Source organism: Chelmon rostratus, chromosome 10 (assembly GCF_017976325.1).
Source record: "Chelmon rostratus isolate fCheRos1 chromosome 10, fCheRos1.pri, whole genome shotgun sequence".
Lineage (NCBI taxonomy): Eukaryota > Metazoa > Chordata > Actinopteri > Chaetodontiformes > Chaetodontidae > Chelmon > Chelmon rostratus.
The window spans coordinates 26,507,586-26,525,883 of record NC_055667.1 but is presented as its reverse complement, the minus strand read 5'-3'; the positions used below and the strand labels follow the sequence as shown (position 1 = coordinate 26,525,883).

At 42.7% G+C, this 18,298-nt stretch overlaps 1 protein-coding gene across 1 annotated transcript; it reads right to left on the bottom strand.

The window, feature by feature from the left end:
• Positions 1–1,801: 1,801 nt before the first annotated feature.
• On the bottom strand, positions 1,802–16,021 carry sypa (synaptophysin a). The gene is made up of 8 exons (XM_041946295.1): positions 15,989–16,021; positions 9,131–9,196; positions 6,938–7,062; positions 6,004–6,202; positions 4,904–5,095; positions 4,122–4,337; positions 3,755–3,835; positions 1,802–1,886 (listed from the first exon to the last, which is right to left on the bottom strand). The coding sequence occupies exons 1-7, from the start codon at positions 16,004–16,006 to the stop codon at positions 3,770–3,772; spliced, it is 882 nt and encodes a 293-aa protein (XP_041802229.1). The 5' UTR covers positions 16,007–16,021; the 3' UTR covers positions 1,802–1,886; positions 3,755–3,769.
• Between the last annotated feature and the right edge of the window lie 2,277 nt (positions 16,022–18,298).

Below are 18,298 nucleotides of genomic sequence, written 5' to 3'. Positions count from 1 at the left end.
CACACACACCTGTACAGGAGAACAGGAAGTAGGATCACAGCAATCATCAGTTACTGTACAACACGAGCAGAAAACACGTCACCATGCGGAGGAATATACCGACGCTAAAAACAGCCCCCCCCCCACCCAAAAGAAAAAAAACCAAACAAAAACAAACAACCAAACAGGAAGCATCAAGGTTTTTTTTCTTGTTTTTCAGACTCAGAACTTTCCAGAAAGACTTCTACAAAAACAGCTCACGGCTGCAGCTGATTGGCTGAGAGCTGACAAATAAAAAACAGCAAGCTGACAGAAACGTCCGTCTTAAGGTTTAAACTTTTGTTTTCTCTTCATCCTGTTCAGGAGCAGCTCACGTGGGTTCTTCAGGCGTCATGGCGTTCATGTTAGCTGTGGTCTGCTGGTCACGTTCAGCTGTGTTAACTGTTTAACAGCTTGTTTGGAGCAGTAACCAAGTTACGTTTTTCACGTTGATCAAGGAAATACATTGATTTCAGGGTTATTTCTGGAAATTGTCAACATGTGTAGTTGCAGACGTCTCAATCGCGCCAAGTTTTAATGCAGCCTAGCTAACAACAGCTAAGCACTGTAGCGGTAGCATTTTCATCTAACTTTGCTTGTTTTATTTAGCCTAAATAAATGATGTGATGAGTCAGTAGTTTGTGGCAGCGACAATATAATGTTTACCATCAGCAAGGCCCACTGTTACACAGCCTAGCGAGCTAACATAACCGCCACAGTAACTGAAGGAGATTCACCTTCAAGTTTGAGTTATCTGAGCTTGAAGGGTACAACAGACATTTGGGAAGCAGCCTTTAATTCTAACTTTGATCTTTGCCACAACAACAATCCTTTCGCAGTGATTTTTGACATCCGTCTAAATTTAGGACAACACCATTCGCCAGGCAACTAGCAACGTACCCGATAGTTACCATTTATGTTGCATCAGACTCCATCAGAGCAGCGGAAGTGTTGAAGTAAAAGCAACTGCAGTAAGACCAAGTAGGATCACCTGGTCTCTCCAGTTATGATAATAGTTCAGACGGATGTTTGTGCAGCATGCTCTCGATTCTGCAGTCTCTGAGAGGAGCTGAAGGAATGTCACAGACAGCACGACGAAGCTCCAGCTGAGCCCATTAATCAAACACACAAACAGTGCAAACCGTAATGATCCAGTTTCCACCGGGAACATCATGAAGCTAGAGTCCAGACTGGGCTTCCTGCGTCTCCAGAATGACATCACTTCCTGTGTTGATATTTACATGCAGCAAGACAAACAGCAAAGAGCTGGGAGGTGATGATGGTGGACGCAGGCTTGTTGGTTGGGATCCCAATTCATCTGGTTCTCATTAGGTTGTCGTTAGAATCTGGTTAGAATCTGGTTTGGATCTGATTTGTCTCAGTGTGAACCCAGTCTGGACAGCTTCATGATTGACCAATGTGAACCTGGTCTGTTGATCTTGCGGCGGGGGGCGGGGCAGATCATTGGGTTCAAGAGGAAACATGAATAAACAGTTGAATCTATATTATATATCAGTTCAAAGTGATATCTATACAACACAAACATACATTCTCTTCACAGATTATGTACTTTAATAGGAATAACTCTTATCAACATCATCACTTGTTTCAGAAGGTTTCTATTCGCCAGCTTTGTTGTTGTTGTTGTTGTTTTTGTTGTTGTTGTTATTTTGGCACTTTGTTGAAGTTGTGGATTTGTTATTTATAACTCTATTTTTTATCATTTACACATTGATTCATTATAGTGAACATCTAACCCCCCCACTCTTTTAACCTCCCCACCCCACCCTTTAACCTTGCAGACAGATAGGAGTGTTGCATTGTGGGTAGGTTGCAGTCGACCCACTGCTGGTTCACTCCGACATTATCTGTGGGAAAGACAAACATGACATAAAGTAAATTCTCTAATAAAAGCTGGTGTTTGAATCATGGCTGCGTATCAGAGTTGAAATCAGTGAAGTCTACTTGTTGACAGGCTTCTGTTTTCACAATGAGACTAAACCAAGATTAAAACGTCATCGCTGAAAAGGAGAACTATGAGGCAACAGATAAAAACTGTATGATAATGTGAAAGACAAACAGGCAAATGAACTAACTGTTTTGAGTGTTTTTGATGGAATCGCACACTGTAGCTCGCTGGCCCACAGTCTACTTCATCAGTCTACTTCACACTTCAAACCTGATGGTGCATCGCAGCGTTAATATCATGCAGTGATTTGGCTGCTGGTCTCAGTCTGCTTCGAACACTGCCCTGCAACAGGAGGCTGCAGCAACATCAAGCAACAGCAGAGTGAGCAGCTCTGTTCCAACCAGGGTTTTGTAGTGAGAGTCCAGAGTACGCGTGATGACAGTATCAAATACATTGTGATTAATTAATAGAGTCAAATTTAGGTCCCCAGATTTACACTGCAGAGTCTCGTAACCTAACCCACTGAGGGTCCCTGTAGAGCCCCAGACACTAACCAGTATTCCCACATGTGCATATCCAGCCCTGGATTTGTTGTTGTTTTACTATGATAATTTGATTGAATACAAATGAATATAAGAATCTATGTGTGCATAATATCACCATAAAACTAGAATTTGACATAGAACTTGAACGGGTTCCCCTTAGGCCCTTTACATTCCGGTTTATATGGTACTTTAATGGTTACTAAATAATTAAAAAAAAATAGCATTTTATCAAATAATTGGATGATAATAGTAACAGTAATTGCCACACACACGACCTGGGGCCTATAGGGCACCCTGAGACTCTGAGTCCCCGGGGGCCTTGAGCCACTGGCCTATGAGCAGACGGAGAGATTAATCCCTTTGAGCTGCTGGGAGGCTTTTCATGTAAAGCATGTGCAGGAAGTGTGAAGTTTCACTGACAACATCCTCAAGTGATTGAAAAAACATTTAAGTAGAAGTGATGGTAATAATTAGTGAACAAGAACAGTGTTTCTGTTAGAGAAGAGTGTTTTTCACAGAGTGGGGACTCTGTTGTTGGTCTGATGAAGTTAGTGCTGTGGACGTGGACACTGTGTCCTACTGGTGATGCAAGAGGAAAGGTTGGGGGTCAAGAGGACCATGAACCATGAATATATCTCATGAAGGTTTGGTCAGTAGTTGTTTGAATATCCTGTCCCAGTATACACTTGCAGGCTGCTGTTGGTGTTATTTTATATTTTCTTTATAGTCTGCATATCTCATGTTGGCATGTTTCTCAATACTGTCTGACTGTCTGTGGCTCTCAGCTCATTGGTTCCTACTGAAGACGTAATTATTTAGAAACGCATCACAAATATTTAGTTTCATGTTGAAATGGCCCAGTCATTTCCTCAAACAGCTGCTCACTGTAGTTTTTGTCAAACAGGAGGAAATAGTGTATTAGTTGGGACTGTTTTCAGCGGCGGATGAATTTGGTGCTGTAGTGAGTGTTTGTGGCAGCAGGGCGGTGTGTGTGGGACTGAATCAGAATAACCCACAGTGTGTGTGTGTTCATGGTAATGATCCAACTTGTTAGCCAGAGCAACAGTGAGGCTCACAGTTTTAATGGAGCTCTATGGCTCAGAGAAAGCCTGTGATACACACAACTGTTAGCAGTTAGCATTCACTGCTGGTTTGAGGCTGAACATGAGATTAACTGATGATATAAATCATCAGCAGACTAATCATTTAAAGTGACTTAAATGAATTAATTTACTAGACCAATCAGACAGCGACTCCAGCCTCTACTTCCTGTGTGACTCACCTGCTTCCTGTCAATTCACATCTGATTGGAGAAGGAGGTGGGTGCCCCCTGCTGGCCATAGCCCTGACCGTACTCTGCATCCTGGAGCAAACACAACAGCAAACAACATGACACACAGAAACGATAATGTATTGCAGTACACAGAGTGAATGTACTGCAGTCAGACAGTAGAGGGTCTCTGGACTAGGATTAGGTTCCATCTCTGTTTGGCATCTGGTTTTCAGGTTTACCCAGATCTGCTAGACCTCGAGCTAACACATCTCCTCGTGAATCTTTTGTCTCTCAGTTTTAGCAGTTGAAAAATCAACAGCAGCAGATCATATCATCTGAAACTAATTCATATCACTTCCATCAGTAGGCTGATCACCTGGTTGTATCCTTGCTGGCTGTAGTCGGGTTGGTAGCCTCCCTGGTTGCTAGCGTAGGGGTCTTGTTCATATGCCCCCTGCTGGCCGTAGGCGTCCGGTGCAGCAGATTTCTCCTGAGGAGGTGGAGCACGCATAAAGGGAGCGATGATGCCCGTCTCCTTAAAGACGAACCAGAGGTTTCCCACCCACAGGATCAGGTTAATGAAGCCAAAAGCCTGGAAGAGGAGAAGATGAAAAAAGTTCTCATTTGTCTATTGAAATAAACAAACAGTTTGAACTTTTACACTGCTGGTTTCAATATAATATCTGAGTTTCAGTTTCAATGAAACTATGCCTTCAGCAAATCAGGAACTATCTGATCTCAGAATTAGTTAACAAGATAATGAATCTGACATGCAGTGCTAACTTATTTAGTTAGTTTGAAACCCATCCCCATCACACAGAAATCCTAAGGTGCTGACACAAAGCAGTCCGCAGGTCCACATGTTAAAATCCTCCTGAGTTCTGGGTCAGTTCAGTCTTTTTTACACTTTAGCCAATAGAAGAGATATTTCCAAACCTGAAGCCAGAGTAGATGATTTAAATCAGTAACTACCTGACCAAAGAACTGGTAAACATTGTGACTCTGACCAGACAGCTGATGCCAACTTTTAGTAGAAGTTGAAGTATCTTGGCATCTTACTCAGGACTGCGGAGTCTGTTCAGAGATCTAACATGTCATACAGTCCTGAACCCCAACAGCCCAGATCCACAGAATCGTTGGGCTTGGTCATGGTCTTACCACAGAGGTGTTGAGTCCAGACATGACTGGGTCGTGGACTTCACGGCAGCGGTTCCCCTCAATGTCGCAGGCGGAGATCAGAGTGATGACATTGTCTGGGTCAGTTGCTGCCTTCACGTCGGACAGACCTTTGGCCCATGCGGCCGAACTTACCAGCCACATAAAGGCAAACACTCCGGTCACGCCCAGGTCCTAAACACACACACACACAGTGTAGGAGTGACAGTTTCCAGGGGTCCTGTCAGCAAACTCTTCAGTCAGATATTGTGGGTACATGATGGAGCTCAGCATTCATCCATAAGGGCTGCTTTATTACAAACACTTCCACTGTATAAACCTGGAATCTGAGTGAAACAGCTGACCTGTGTAGATGTGTAACAGGAAACAGAACATTAATTACCATCAGATATACCATAACTACAGCCGCTGTGTAAATATTCACATCAGTCTCTCAGTTTAAGGACAGACTCATGGTGTCAGTTGCTGTGTGATGCTGCAGGTGTTAATAACAAACTCAAAGGAAAGAATGTGACGTACAGCCAACAAACACAACAGCACTGATGTTTCTGATTACATTCAGTGACACCTGAACGACATCACTGTACGAGTTAATCTGACACACCTGCCTGATGCACATTATCATCTGTATGTTAATGGACATCTCGGTGGATTATAGATGTGATACTATAGAAACGACGAAGCAGAATACATGAAAGTTGGTATGTGGTGTTGGAGCAGTGTTCATTCCTCTGCTGAGCCAAACACACTGAGGCTTTGTGCTCAGCAGTTTTCATTATGGAGCAGAGTCTGCTGAGAGGAGGTTGTGTGCAGCACTGTGTTCTCTCCATGTTAAGTTCCACTCTGTGACATTAAAACACCAGTTCAGGGAGAACAGAAACATGCAGGGCTGGAGCAGCAGCGGCCTGCGGGACCTTGTTCACTGTTTCGGTCAACATGAACTCAAATGAGATGCTGGAGAGTCGGGAACAAACCGGCTTTTTAGGGGAATCTGATGTTGTGTTCATTACAGACCTTGTTGGTTAGGGGTAGGGAGAGTCCCCCCCAAAATTTGATTACTCACATCACTTTGGTGAACTTACAATCAGGGGACCCTTGTTGTTCTCCTTGTACTTCTCGAAGAAGAAGATGTAGATGCTGAGAGCCACCGTGGAGTAGAGAAAGGCAAAGACGCCGATGGTGACGAAGAACTCGGCCGAGGAGGAGTAGTCACCAATCAGGAAGAGACGCTCCTTGTTTCCGCCCTTACAGGTGGGGGCATCAAAATACACCTGGTGGAGTCTGAGAGAGGGAGAGGAAGGAGGAGTTTAAAATACTTCAGTCTTTCTAGCCGCGTTAACAGCTTGGCTCTAACGTTGGTGAAGTCTGTCAGTCCAACACTTTGGAAAAATGTTGACTGTTGAATGGAGTGTTGTCAAGTTTCGTTCAGACATTCATGAATTGTTTTGTGATCCTGAGACGTTTCCTGTAGCACCATAAACAGGCCAAAGTTTACACGTCTTGTCCAACAAAGGATATTTCTAAATCTAGTGACTGGCTTTTTGATGATTTTGTTTTAACTAATGAAAGAGAGAATGTTGAACATTCAGTTCATACTAACAGTAACATGGTGACTATAAACATCTAACGTGACCATGTTAGTACTCAGCTCACAGCACAGCTGAGTCTGATGACAGCTGATCCCAGTCTGACAGCGTAGAACTGAGCTGATAAGTTCAGCCTTAAGAGTCCTAGACGGGCCACTGGAGAGAAAATAAAGCCTTTAGCTTTATTTCAGATTTAATTAATGTATAATTAATATATCAAAGGAGTCATTTTCAACATGCAGCATCTTCACCGTCACCTCGTCCTCATCTATTTGTGTCCATTTATGTATTAACTTTGATTGTGTTTTAACTTTATGTTCAGCATCAGACGTCACGATGTGATGTGACATCAGAGAGCATATGGAGCTTCAGTGTAAAACTCTGTTATAGTTATTATCAACATAAATAGAGTGATTAGCGTTGTACTGACCTGAATGGATACTCAAACTCCACCTCTATACCCAGGTCGCTGTCGGTCCGGTTATAACACTCCACCGCCATCCGGAACATCCCAGAGTAACTGCCGCACGTGGAGAAGGCAAAGATGGCAAAAAACTAGAGGAGAAGCAACAAAAAAAATGTAAGTAATAATGCAGAGAAACATCTTATCACGATTAAACCGGAGTCTACAGCTGCTAGCAGCTCTGAGGCTGTAGGCTACTTAGACATGGTGCTTTCAGCTAATTGCTAACATCAGCATGCTAACATTCTCACAGTGACAATGCTAATATGCTGATGTTTAGCAGGGCTAATGTTTGCCATGTTCACAATTTCATTTTAGCATGCTAGCATGCTAGCATTAGTTAATTATCAGTAAGCACAAAATCCAACTGAGGCTGATGTCATTAGTTCTGCAGGTATTTGCTCATAAAGTAAACCAAAGTATTGGACACATTAACATGTTGACCTGATGGTGGTGCAAGGTGAAAAGTCACATTTCATCACAGTCATCCAACAGTTGAGATGTTTCTGTCTGAACCGACTCTTCAAGGCCCTTTTCACTTTGGTTTCTGTTGGGCTTTAATGATGCACACAGTCTCAAAACTTTTCTAATTAATTTGTAGTTAATCAAATTACTACAAACAAAATACCCCTGAAGGCTTTGGGGCCCCTGACTCTAGGGGCCTGTGGCAGTTTCCCACTTTGTCTAGAAGATAACCCGGCCTCAAGTAATGAAAGAAAGAAAGAAAAAATGAAATCAGAACTTCTCATTCACTGGTGATTCTCACAGTTGCCGATATGGCTGAGATTCAGTATATAACCAAAGTAAATATTGACTTCTGACTGAAATTTAGGCTTCACTTTGATAATTATCTGCTTACCTAACACTTACAGTCATACTGGCACCATTTTATTTTTATGAGTCAAACTGCAATTTAGGATGTTATGTTCTGTTGTTATGAAGCTCTATAATCTAACTGCAGTTACCAACAGAACCTACAGAACATTTCCCTTTTTTCCCCAAATATTATTTCAACACATGAAAAAAAAAAGAACAGCCTGCCCACGTATTTTTCAAATGTAGTTCTGTTGAAGCAGAGGAAGTGTTATTATGTGAAGCTCCTGCAGGATGATGACTCATCATCACATCTATCTATAGAGGCTCACTGTGTGAAGCTTTAAACTGCAGAAGATCAGTGAGGATCTAACCAACAACCCCAACAGTACTGCTCAGCTGCTCAACAGAACATCATCATCATCATCATCATTGTCATCGTCACCAGCATCATCGTCATCGTCGTCATCGTCACCACCACCATCACCATCATCATCATCATCAACACCAACACCATCACCACCATTATCACTGTCATCATTACCATCACCAAGCAGTCGGTTTACAGAGGACACACACACACACACACACACACACACACACACACACACACACACACACTCACTCAGTGAGCAGATGGTCACAGTCAGACTTTCTGTCCAATCCCTGCTTGGCATTCTCCTTGTGTGTGTGTGTGTATTGCTCATTGTGACTTCCCCATGGAGGGAAAACAAAGTCCCCGTAATGTAAATCATAAAATTTGAGGAGCACAGTTAAGATTAGGTTTAGACAATTAGAAATAAATGTAATGTCTGCAGAAGAGATGGAAACGTGACCTGTGTGTGTGTGTGTGTGTGTGTGTGTGTGTGTGTGTGTGTGTGTATGTATGTGTGTGTGTGTGTGCGTGTGTGTGTGTGTGTGTGTGTGTGTGTGTGTGTCTCCATGTATTACTCCCGTTATGAGGACATAAATATGTTTACTCAGTCACATTGCAGGTACTCACCTTCCTTGTGGGGCCAAAATGCAAGTCCCCATAATGTAAATGATACAGTTTTAGGCGTTAAGGTTAGGGTAAGGTTAGGTTTAGGTTTAGGTTAAGGTTGGAGTAAGGGTTAGGGTTAGGCAGGTAGTGGTGGAAGAATTTTTAAAACATTTTGAAAACCTTCTCAGAATGTTTTGGAGGCATTTGGCATTTTGTGACTCTCTGTCCGGTTAAAAAGCTTCCTAAACAAATTTCAAACTGCCTGTTCACCAAACTTCAAACCATCAAAGCTAGGCTTACAATTTGCCTTACACAGAAAACAAGTGTAATTGGAGTTATTTCTGGTGTTCATCTGATGCACTCACCCATTCTAAGGCCTTAATGAAGCCCAGAGGAACCTTCAACACCCGGAATTGACCTTGGGCCACCAGCTGTAGAGGGACAGAGAGCAAACAGCATTTAGTGTTAGTTTGTGGTTCAAAGTTTGATTTCATGCAATTCTAAAGTCACAGTGCTCCCATCCTAATGAATCCAGCACTCACAGCAAAACACTTTATTTATGCAGCACTTCAAAACAAAATTACGAAGCACTTCACATGGTTGAACCAGGATTAAAAAATGTCATGAGGGAATTGGGAAAATAAAATCTGACTGTAAAAACACAAAATAAAAAGGAATAAAATACCCAACAATAATATTAGATTACAACAATAATCATTAAACAGATAATCCGTAGATTTTCCTCTCCTTATCTGGGATTGTGGTGGCAGCAAGCTGAGCAGGGTATTCCAGACATCCCTCAACCCAGCAATGTTTTCCAGCTCCTCCAGGGTGATACCAAGGTGTTCCCAGGGAGCCCTGGGTCTACCCTCGCAGTTGGACCTGCATTGAAAAACCTCCAATGGAAGGAACCCAGGAGGCGTCCTAATCATATGTCAGCACCGCCTCAACTGGCTCCTTTCGACGCAAGGGAGTAGAAGCTCTACACAGAGTTCCCTGGGTAGTTTCAAGCTCCTCACCCTATCTTGAAGGCAGAGCCCAGCCACCCTCAAGGGAAACTCATTTCAGCTGCTTTTACCTGTAATGTCTCTTTTACTGCTCACAGTTCATGACCATAGATGGAGGTTTGACTGTAGTTTGAAAAAATTGAAAGCTTTGGCTTTCTGCTCATCTCCTTCTCCAACACTATAGTCCAGGACGATGGCTGCAACACTGCTGAAGCTGCACAAATCCGCCTGTCCATCACAAGTAACATTTTACCATCACTTGTTGACAAGATCCTGAGATGGAGGATTGAAGGTGCTGACTCTCATTCCGGACATTTCGCATTTGGCTACAAACTGCCCCAGTGTATGTTGAAGGTCACGAATGAATGGTCTGATGAAGCCTACGGAACCACTTCATCCACAGAAACCAGAGATACAATTCTGAAGTTCCCAAATTAGCCCCTCTTTTCACCCTGACTGCACCTTGAGATCCTGTCCAAAAATATTGCAAATGGGATCAGAGACAAAGGGCAACCTTGCAGAGTCCAACAACCACTGAAAACTAAAAGACTCCCCCAACAACCCACCAAGTATAAAGACCTGGTACACTGCCCCAAGGCCAGGACAGAATTCGTAGCTCTCTTCCTGAATCTCTGGTCCAGCAATCAGTCGGTGCCTCCTTTCCAGCACCCTGCAAAAACTTTCCTGGACCGGCTGAGCAGTGTCAATGTCATTCCTCAATAATATCAGCATACTCTTCAATCCCCCTTTTAAAAATAAGAACCACCTGCCACTTCACAGGTACTGTGTCCAGCTTCCACACTGAAGAGGCATGCCAGCCAAGACAGTCCAAAGCATTCAGTGTCTCATGGCGAATCTCATCCACACCCAGTGCCTTGCTGCTGAGGAGCTTCTTGACTACCTCAGTGACATCTGCCTGGGTTATGGGTGAGAATTCCTCTGAGTCTTCAATCTCTGCCTCCTTCACAGAGGACGTGTTGTTCGGGGAGTTGTTGTTGGGAGTTCCTCAAAGTTCTTTTTCCACTGACAGTATCCGCAGTCTCGGTCAGCAATTCTCCTCCCCGGCTGATTACAGCTTGAACCAAGCCCTAACTTCCTGAGCGATTGAACATTCATTTGCCAGAACTTCTTTGAGGCCCACTGAAAGTCCTTCTCCATAGTCTCACAGAGCTCCTCCCAAACCTGGGTTTTTGCATCAGCGACTGCCAAAGCTGCAGCCCACCTGCTGCTTCAGGAGACCCTTGGACCAATGAGAAATTGGTCCACATTGGAGGTGAAGACCTCACGCAGTGCTCCTCTCTTCACTGAAGTCTCCCTGTAGAACCATGGAGTCCCTAGATGGAATCCTTTCCAGGACGACACCAAGAGACTCCAAAAAGGCTGGGGACTCTGAGCTGCTGTTTGGTACATATGTCAGAACCGTCCTCTCAGCAACTTGCACTCGCATTGAGGCGACTCTCTCATTGTCTTGGAAGAACTGCTTCACAGCGGTGCTCAGCCTGGGCTTGTGAGTATCTCCACATCCTCCTAGCACCTTTAAACCTGGGAAACTGTGGAAGAGTCCAGCCCCCCAGAGTTTGGTTCTAGAACCAGTGCTACAGAAAGTGGAAGGCCCTACCAGGTGCTATTACCCAGACAACACAGCTCCCTGGATCACAGGGACACACAATCCCTTCCACTGCAGTAATGTAGTGATTGTTTAAACAGATAAGACATAAAAATAAAATGAAACGATAATGATAAAATGTAAACAAATAATAAATAAAATATAGAACAAAAATACAAGTAAAAAATAAAAGTGTGCTAGAATGTATAAAACATGTTTTGAAAGGATACATTTGGACAAGTGGTTTTATGTCACTGATTCTTCAAGGTGTATGGTATAAATACCGGTAAAATAAACCACAGATGAAAACAATGTAAAATATTTTTCCACATATTTCCACAATAAACCTGTTAGAGAACAGCGGTACAAAAACAAACAATCGTAAAATTAGGGGATAGAAGATTTTAGTAAAGACAACAGACTGTTCCCACATACAGTCGAGAGAATTTTAGATGTATTAATAGTCAGACACAAGTGTCCACGAACATGCTGATTGGTTCTGGGTGGCATGAACTGAGCTGCAGACTCAACTGAGGTTCTGGTTCATCACACAGAAGGCGTCTCAGTCGTGTTTTAACAAAGGACCTTCTTTCAGCTCCGGCAGTCCTCCTAAATGTCACGAATAGTTTCTAACTCAGTTTCCTCTGAAAAGTTTTCACAAAGCTGCTGAGAGAAGAGGAGGATAACATCATGATGACATCATGATGACCAGTCGATCGTGCTTTTCACCATCTGCATGTTTTTTGATTGAACAAATCATCATCATGTGACTTCATCATTTTAAATACAGCAACAACCTGACAGGATAATCCAGTGATGGACGCGAGATTTGCTGTCTTTGTGTATTTATTTCAGTTGGTCATTATTTAATGCTCACTTAATGAAGTGCCTGAAGAGCAATTTTGCTTTGATGAATAATTAGAATCAAATAATCAGCAGCTCTCAGACTGACCACATACTTTGACAGCTCAAATACTTGTGTTACAAATATTCTTTTTAGAAACTTTTAGCCTGAATACGACAGCAGGTACCTTTTCATTTTAATCGCCACAGCTGTTTTCACAGGATACTGATGGCTTGTGTTTCACTTCCATTAAACTCTTGTAGCCTTTACCTGAAGCTTATTTTTGGGTTTAAAGTCTGTTTTCTTTCATTTTTCGTGCGAAGCTCCTGTGATTGTGCGTTGAGCTGCTGAAGCACAGGTGGCCCAACCTGAGCTGCTGAAACTGAGCGCATCCTGCTAATGAAGGACTGAAGCTGCTTATGTTGTAATCCATACTTTATTCTCTGTTTGCATACTTTCAAAGAGTCCCTCAGACCCTCACTGAGCCCCTTTTTAAACCCCTGTGACAAACTGAACAAAGAGATGTTGAGCCAAACAAGAGAATGTCAAACAGAAACAGAGCTAAAACATCATTTGCTCATGTGGGACCGCTTCCCATCATGCATTGTGTCTGACATGAGTACAGTTTAAGTCATTGAACTGTTGTTGTATTTTAGGCTAAAATCACTCAAACTCAGCAGAAGTAAAGCCGCATTGCTCATTTTAGAGTCGGCCTAAATTTCAGCTTCGTCGGGTGCGTCTGACGTGTAGTGTACAGGGGCGAGGGGGGAGGCCGCCGGACGTTTGGATGAATTTCTGACATGTCAGAAATTTTGGTCGGCCGTTGTCAGGCTCTCGCGGTGCCTTTTTTCTCACTGAAATCTTAAAGTTGGCTTTACATCGCAGACAATTCACTGGTACAGAAGAAGTTAAAATGAAACAACGACGCTTCAAAAATGTACAGTGTATGCCCAGTTTAAGAGGAATATTATTTTATGATGGAATATTTCACCCAAACAAGAAAACCAGGTCTCTGCTGGATGTTAGAAGTCAGTAAACAGCCCTGAGTCAGTCAACAGAAATGATTTAATATAAGATGAATAGACGGACAGACAGTCTGCTGTTCAGACAAACAGATCACTGTTTCTCCTGAGATTTCACTTTGTTGTTTTCACAGTCAATACAACTGATGTGATACTTAATATTCAGATTTCAGATCAGTTACTGCACAGCGTCTGTTTCTGTAAATGATCCGTTAGAGTCCATTAAGAAAGTCAATGAAGTACAGAGGAACAAACTGTAAATATTCTGAGGCTAAAACAGCAAACATATACTGATGATCACTATTAATAATTTAGCTAATAAATACAGTACAGTAGTACAGTAGTATTGTCAGCTTCATGCAGTATAAGTACAGCAGTATTGTCAGCTTCATGCAGTAAAAGTACAGCAGTATTGTCAGCTTCATGCAGTAAAAGTATGGCAGTATTGTCAGCTTCATGCAGTAAAAGTACAGCAGTATTGTCAGCTTCATGCAGTGAAAGTACGGCAGTATTGTCAGCTTCATGCAGTGAAAGTACGGCAGTATTGTCAGCTTCATGCAGTGAAAGTATGGCAGTACTGTCAGCTTCATGCAGTACAAGTACTGTCTGTGCAGTAAAATGTCTCCTGTGTCTGATCTCTGATTCTATGAGACATTATTAGATTGTTGATGCTGAAGCATCAATGTTAGAGAAGCATGTTACTGTTGGAGCTGCTGCAGGTGGAGCTACTGCAGGTGGAGCTACTGCAGGTGGAGCTGCTGCAGGCGGAGCTGCTGCAGGTGGAGCTACTTTCTGCTACGTCATTTACTGTTAGCTGGTTTAGTCCACTGTTTTGTTGGCTCCCAACCTCGATTTCGGGCCCCTCCAACGGGTTGCCAGATCAATCTGAGAGGGTCGTCAGATGATTAATAACAGCTTCTGGAGATGTATCAAGTAGCAGAAAATGGAAATACTCAGGTACCCCAAGATTGTACTAACGTGCAGTACTTGAGTAAATGGAAGTATTCAGTATCTCACAAGAAAACACTGTACTACATGTCAGAGGGAAATATTATACAGGTGAAGTTACTGATTACTTTATTGATTGAGATTATACAGACAAAACATGATCAGAGTACTAAATATGCTGCATTGTTACAGACGAAACTACCCAGCAGTACATATTGACACTGAACGCAACATTAAACTGCTGCATCACTAATAATCATATACAGTGTAGCACTTTGGAAGCAGTCAGACTGCATACGTAAGTACTTCTACTCTGATACTTGAAGTACATTTAGGTGATAATACTCATGTACTTCAGTACAATGTGTCTTGTAATGGAGTATTTACTTGGCTCGGACTACAGGAGTAATATTATTACATTAATATTAGGAGCGTTAAATACACTGAGACATGACAAGAATCTTATTTTCATCTACAAAAACCACAAAAGAGAAAATTACCAACATGTGACTTTCTCATTAACAATCACTGGAATCAACACAAATGTTTGACTTGAAAGAGAAAATGAATAAAAGACTTTGAGAATAATTTTCATAAAAGAACCTGATAATATATTAAAATATAACATATAGCCTGTTTGATTGGAGAATTATTTTAATATATATATATAATAAACGCATAAAAACAGCGGCTCAGTGTTTACATGAATATAATAAGACTGCAGTCTTCATGTTGGCCCTGAGACCAGCAGAATACACACTGAACCGAAACCTGGGAAATACTGTAAGGTTACAGTAATACTGTGGTAATATATGTAATCATAGTACTTGAGGAATATTCCAGTAAACACTGGGTGTTTTTTCTATCGGTCTCCATCTTACGCGGCAGCAGCTGCTGAGGAGGAGGAGGAGGAGGAGGAGGAGGAAGAGGAAGAGGGGGAGGGGGAGCAGGTGAACCCGGGTAAATCCGGGTGAAACCGGGTTCAGTAGCACGGGAACAGGTCGGCGGCGAAACCGTGTGAATACGTGAAAGCGGAGCCGGTTTAGACCCGCAACAACAACATCACAATCAGCAGCATCCCCCCCCCATCCTCCCTCTCATCCTCCCTCTCTCATCCTCCTCTGGCTGCCATTTTACACACACACACACACACACACACACACACACACACACACACACACACACACACACACACGCAGGCAGGGGAAACATCATGTCATCACGCGAACACAAAGCTTCAGAAATTATATCGACATTTGGACGGTTTGTGTTTTTGGCTCCGATCTCCTGCAGGCAGAGCGCAGGGCTGAAAACCCCAAGAACAGCCCTGCTCCTCCCTGTCAGAAGCACCCGCAGGGCGCATGAAACCCAATTGACAGCCAGTAGAACCCCCACAGACCGAGCCGGACCCTCACAGACCGGGCCGGACCCGGCGGCTCCATGTGATGGTCTTGCAGAATCAGCAGTCCAACACTGAGGCTGAGCCGCAGACAGACTGAGGAAGGTGCGGCGTCTCTGCTTTTGACTTCTGCCAAATGATCCATGAATGAAATCAGAGAAATGATCATCGTTTGTGGGATTCTTCGCTTCTTTTGAAAATGATGTGTAATGTCTCCGCGCTGCGGCCGACACACAGACGCTCCACCGGGGGCGAATACAAACATGAATGCCCGTCGGGCCGCCCGGAAAGACGACACAAACACACCCGAGCAGCGAGCACACATGAATATACACTAATGTGTACACATTAAGCAGAAGAAACCAAATAAAAGGTTCATCATGCTGAGTGTCTGTACCTGATTTACGATGTCCATCCTGCTGCCTGTCGAGAGGAGCGAGACGAGATGAAGGGAGGAGGAGGAGGAGGAGGAGGAGGCCGCCTCTGTGGCCGCGTCATGTATTTTGTATTTACTATTAAGTAGTGCAGCGGCTGCGCACTGTTCCTGCTCCTCATACTCATCTCTAATGTTTCTACTCTTCCAAATGAATTTTCACCGCGTTTAGACGCAAAAATAAGAAAGTGCGGCTTGATCCGGATCGAGTTTCTGATTTTCCTCAGAGATCAAACAACCGTTTTCACACAAAGCAAAATATTTCACAGTGAGTGTGTGTGTGTGTGTGTGCGCGCGCGCTCGCTCGCGCGTGTGTGTGTGTGTAGAGAGAGTCAGAGTGGGTCAAATAATAACAGTGATAAAAAAAACTTTATTTGTGTGGCACCTCCCATACAAGAAATGCAGCTGAAAGCGACAGAATGAACATGAACTGGAAATAATTGGAAAATAAAACCATTTAATAATAGTAGTAATAAACGAGGGAGTTGACAATGAGGAGCTTTTTATACAAGGAGGATGAACCTCAGATCAGTTCTGAATGTTACAGGAGGCCAGTGCAGAGCAGCTGGAACTGGACTAACCCGATCTGCTCTTGGATCTGATTCATAGTTGAGCTGCAGAGTCTTGTCTCTCTGTGGGTTTTCTGTCGTCCTGGACTTCCTGGTCCAGGCCTGCACAGCTGCCCTCCTTTATACATGATGGATTTTATTTGATTTAATGCATTGTATGTTCTCTACTTTTAACTTTATTTTATTACTATTGTTCAGTGGTTTTATTTCCACCTCATCTCATGCACTGTCTTTGTTTTCATCCTTATTCTGTTTCATTTTTTATTGTAATATAGTGGATTTTATTCTTATTCTACATTTTCTCTCCCTGTTTATATGAGCATTCTGTCTTTTTATGCGAAGAATTGTCTGCATGTGATTTCTTTGTTGTAAAACACTTTGACCTGCATGTCTTGCATGAAAGGTGCTATATTATGATTATTTTTCAAGCATATACTTACTGTACTATAATATTATATATATATATTTTTGGCAAATTGTATTGATGCTTTGGCAGCTTTGAATTGAATTGATTAAAACATGAAATATTGAAATGTGTTGAGGCAAAGGGCAGTTTGTTTGTTTCTGTTTACATTTAGTGTTTCTATGACACATTGTGACCTCACTGAGCTCTAACAAAAAAACTGACTGTATTTCTTCACCATAAAACATTTGAAACACCTTTTAATTTTATCATTTTTATAATAATGCTGTTAGCAGTCAAAAACTCAACCTTTTAATACTGCTGATGTGGAGACACGCTTCAATCAGCAGTTAGACTTTATGTTGGGATATTAGAAATTGCAGAAAATCAAAGCAGACGAAAGAACACAATGAGAGCTCTCTGGACAGATTTTAGTTCACTTTCAAAAAGAACATTTCCAGTTAATAATATCGTTCATTATATCTCATTGCTGCACAGTGAGTTTCTGGCCAGACTATCATCATGAGCAGTAAATGAATGTTTCAAAAAGCAAATAAAAACATGTGCCAACAGTAAAGAATGTAAAGTTGTTTAATTAGTGTTCAACGCAGGGATACATGGGAAATGTCCCCCAGCCCCAAACAGACAGAAGATAAAGAAAAGACAGAACAAATGCGTTGTTATTCAGTTTACTGCTGAACTGAAGCTGATGAGTGAGCCTCAGGCTGGCAGATGTGAGGACTGGGTCCAGATGTTGAACCTCTGGACCTGAAGTCTTTCAGGCCAAACTGAGTCTGAAGCTCCTGCAGTGACATCAGACAGACAGCAGAGGGAGCTGAGAACATGTCAGCCCTGACTGAGCTGCCACAGATCATTACCACCCATAGACACTCCATCATTTTGTCTTTTAACTTCCTGTCTACACAGGAAGTGGCGGTGTGTCTGTTTGTGTAATTTGAGATGTGATCAGCTTCACCTGCATTTGATCAAATATAAAATGTGACTCTCCCTCACATCCCAGGAAGACACCCATGACACTCAAAGTGTGAAACTCTAACCTGATGTGACAGATGGTTTGTTACACAGAACCATCTGGGAAGGAAACATCTTTTCTCTCTGAATCCTCGTCTCACGTGATCTCGTGGATCCAGCCGCCTCTCAAGCGAAGTCCAACCAGGCGGAGCTGATCAAATATGAACCAAGACCCTAACCCTGCATCGAATATTTCTCTGCCGCCATTTTCCTGCTTGAAACTGGACAACTCAAAACCAAGAACGTCACCCACCGGCTGGAGCGTTTAAT

Coding starts and splice junctions, on each gene's coding strand:
- sypa (XM_041946295.1), bottom strand. Junction 5,096..6,003: donor ACAACAAGGGTCCCCTGATT/GTAAGTTCACCA, acceptor GTGTGTGTTTAG/GACCTGGGCGTGACCGGAGT. Junction 3,836..4,121: donor GCCAGCAAGGATACAACCAG/GTGATCAGCCTA, acceptor TGTTTGCTCCAG/GATGCAGAGTACGGTCAGGG.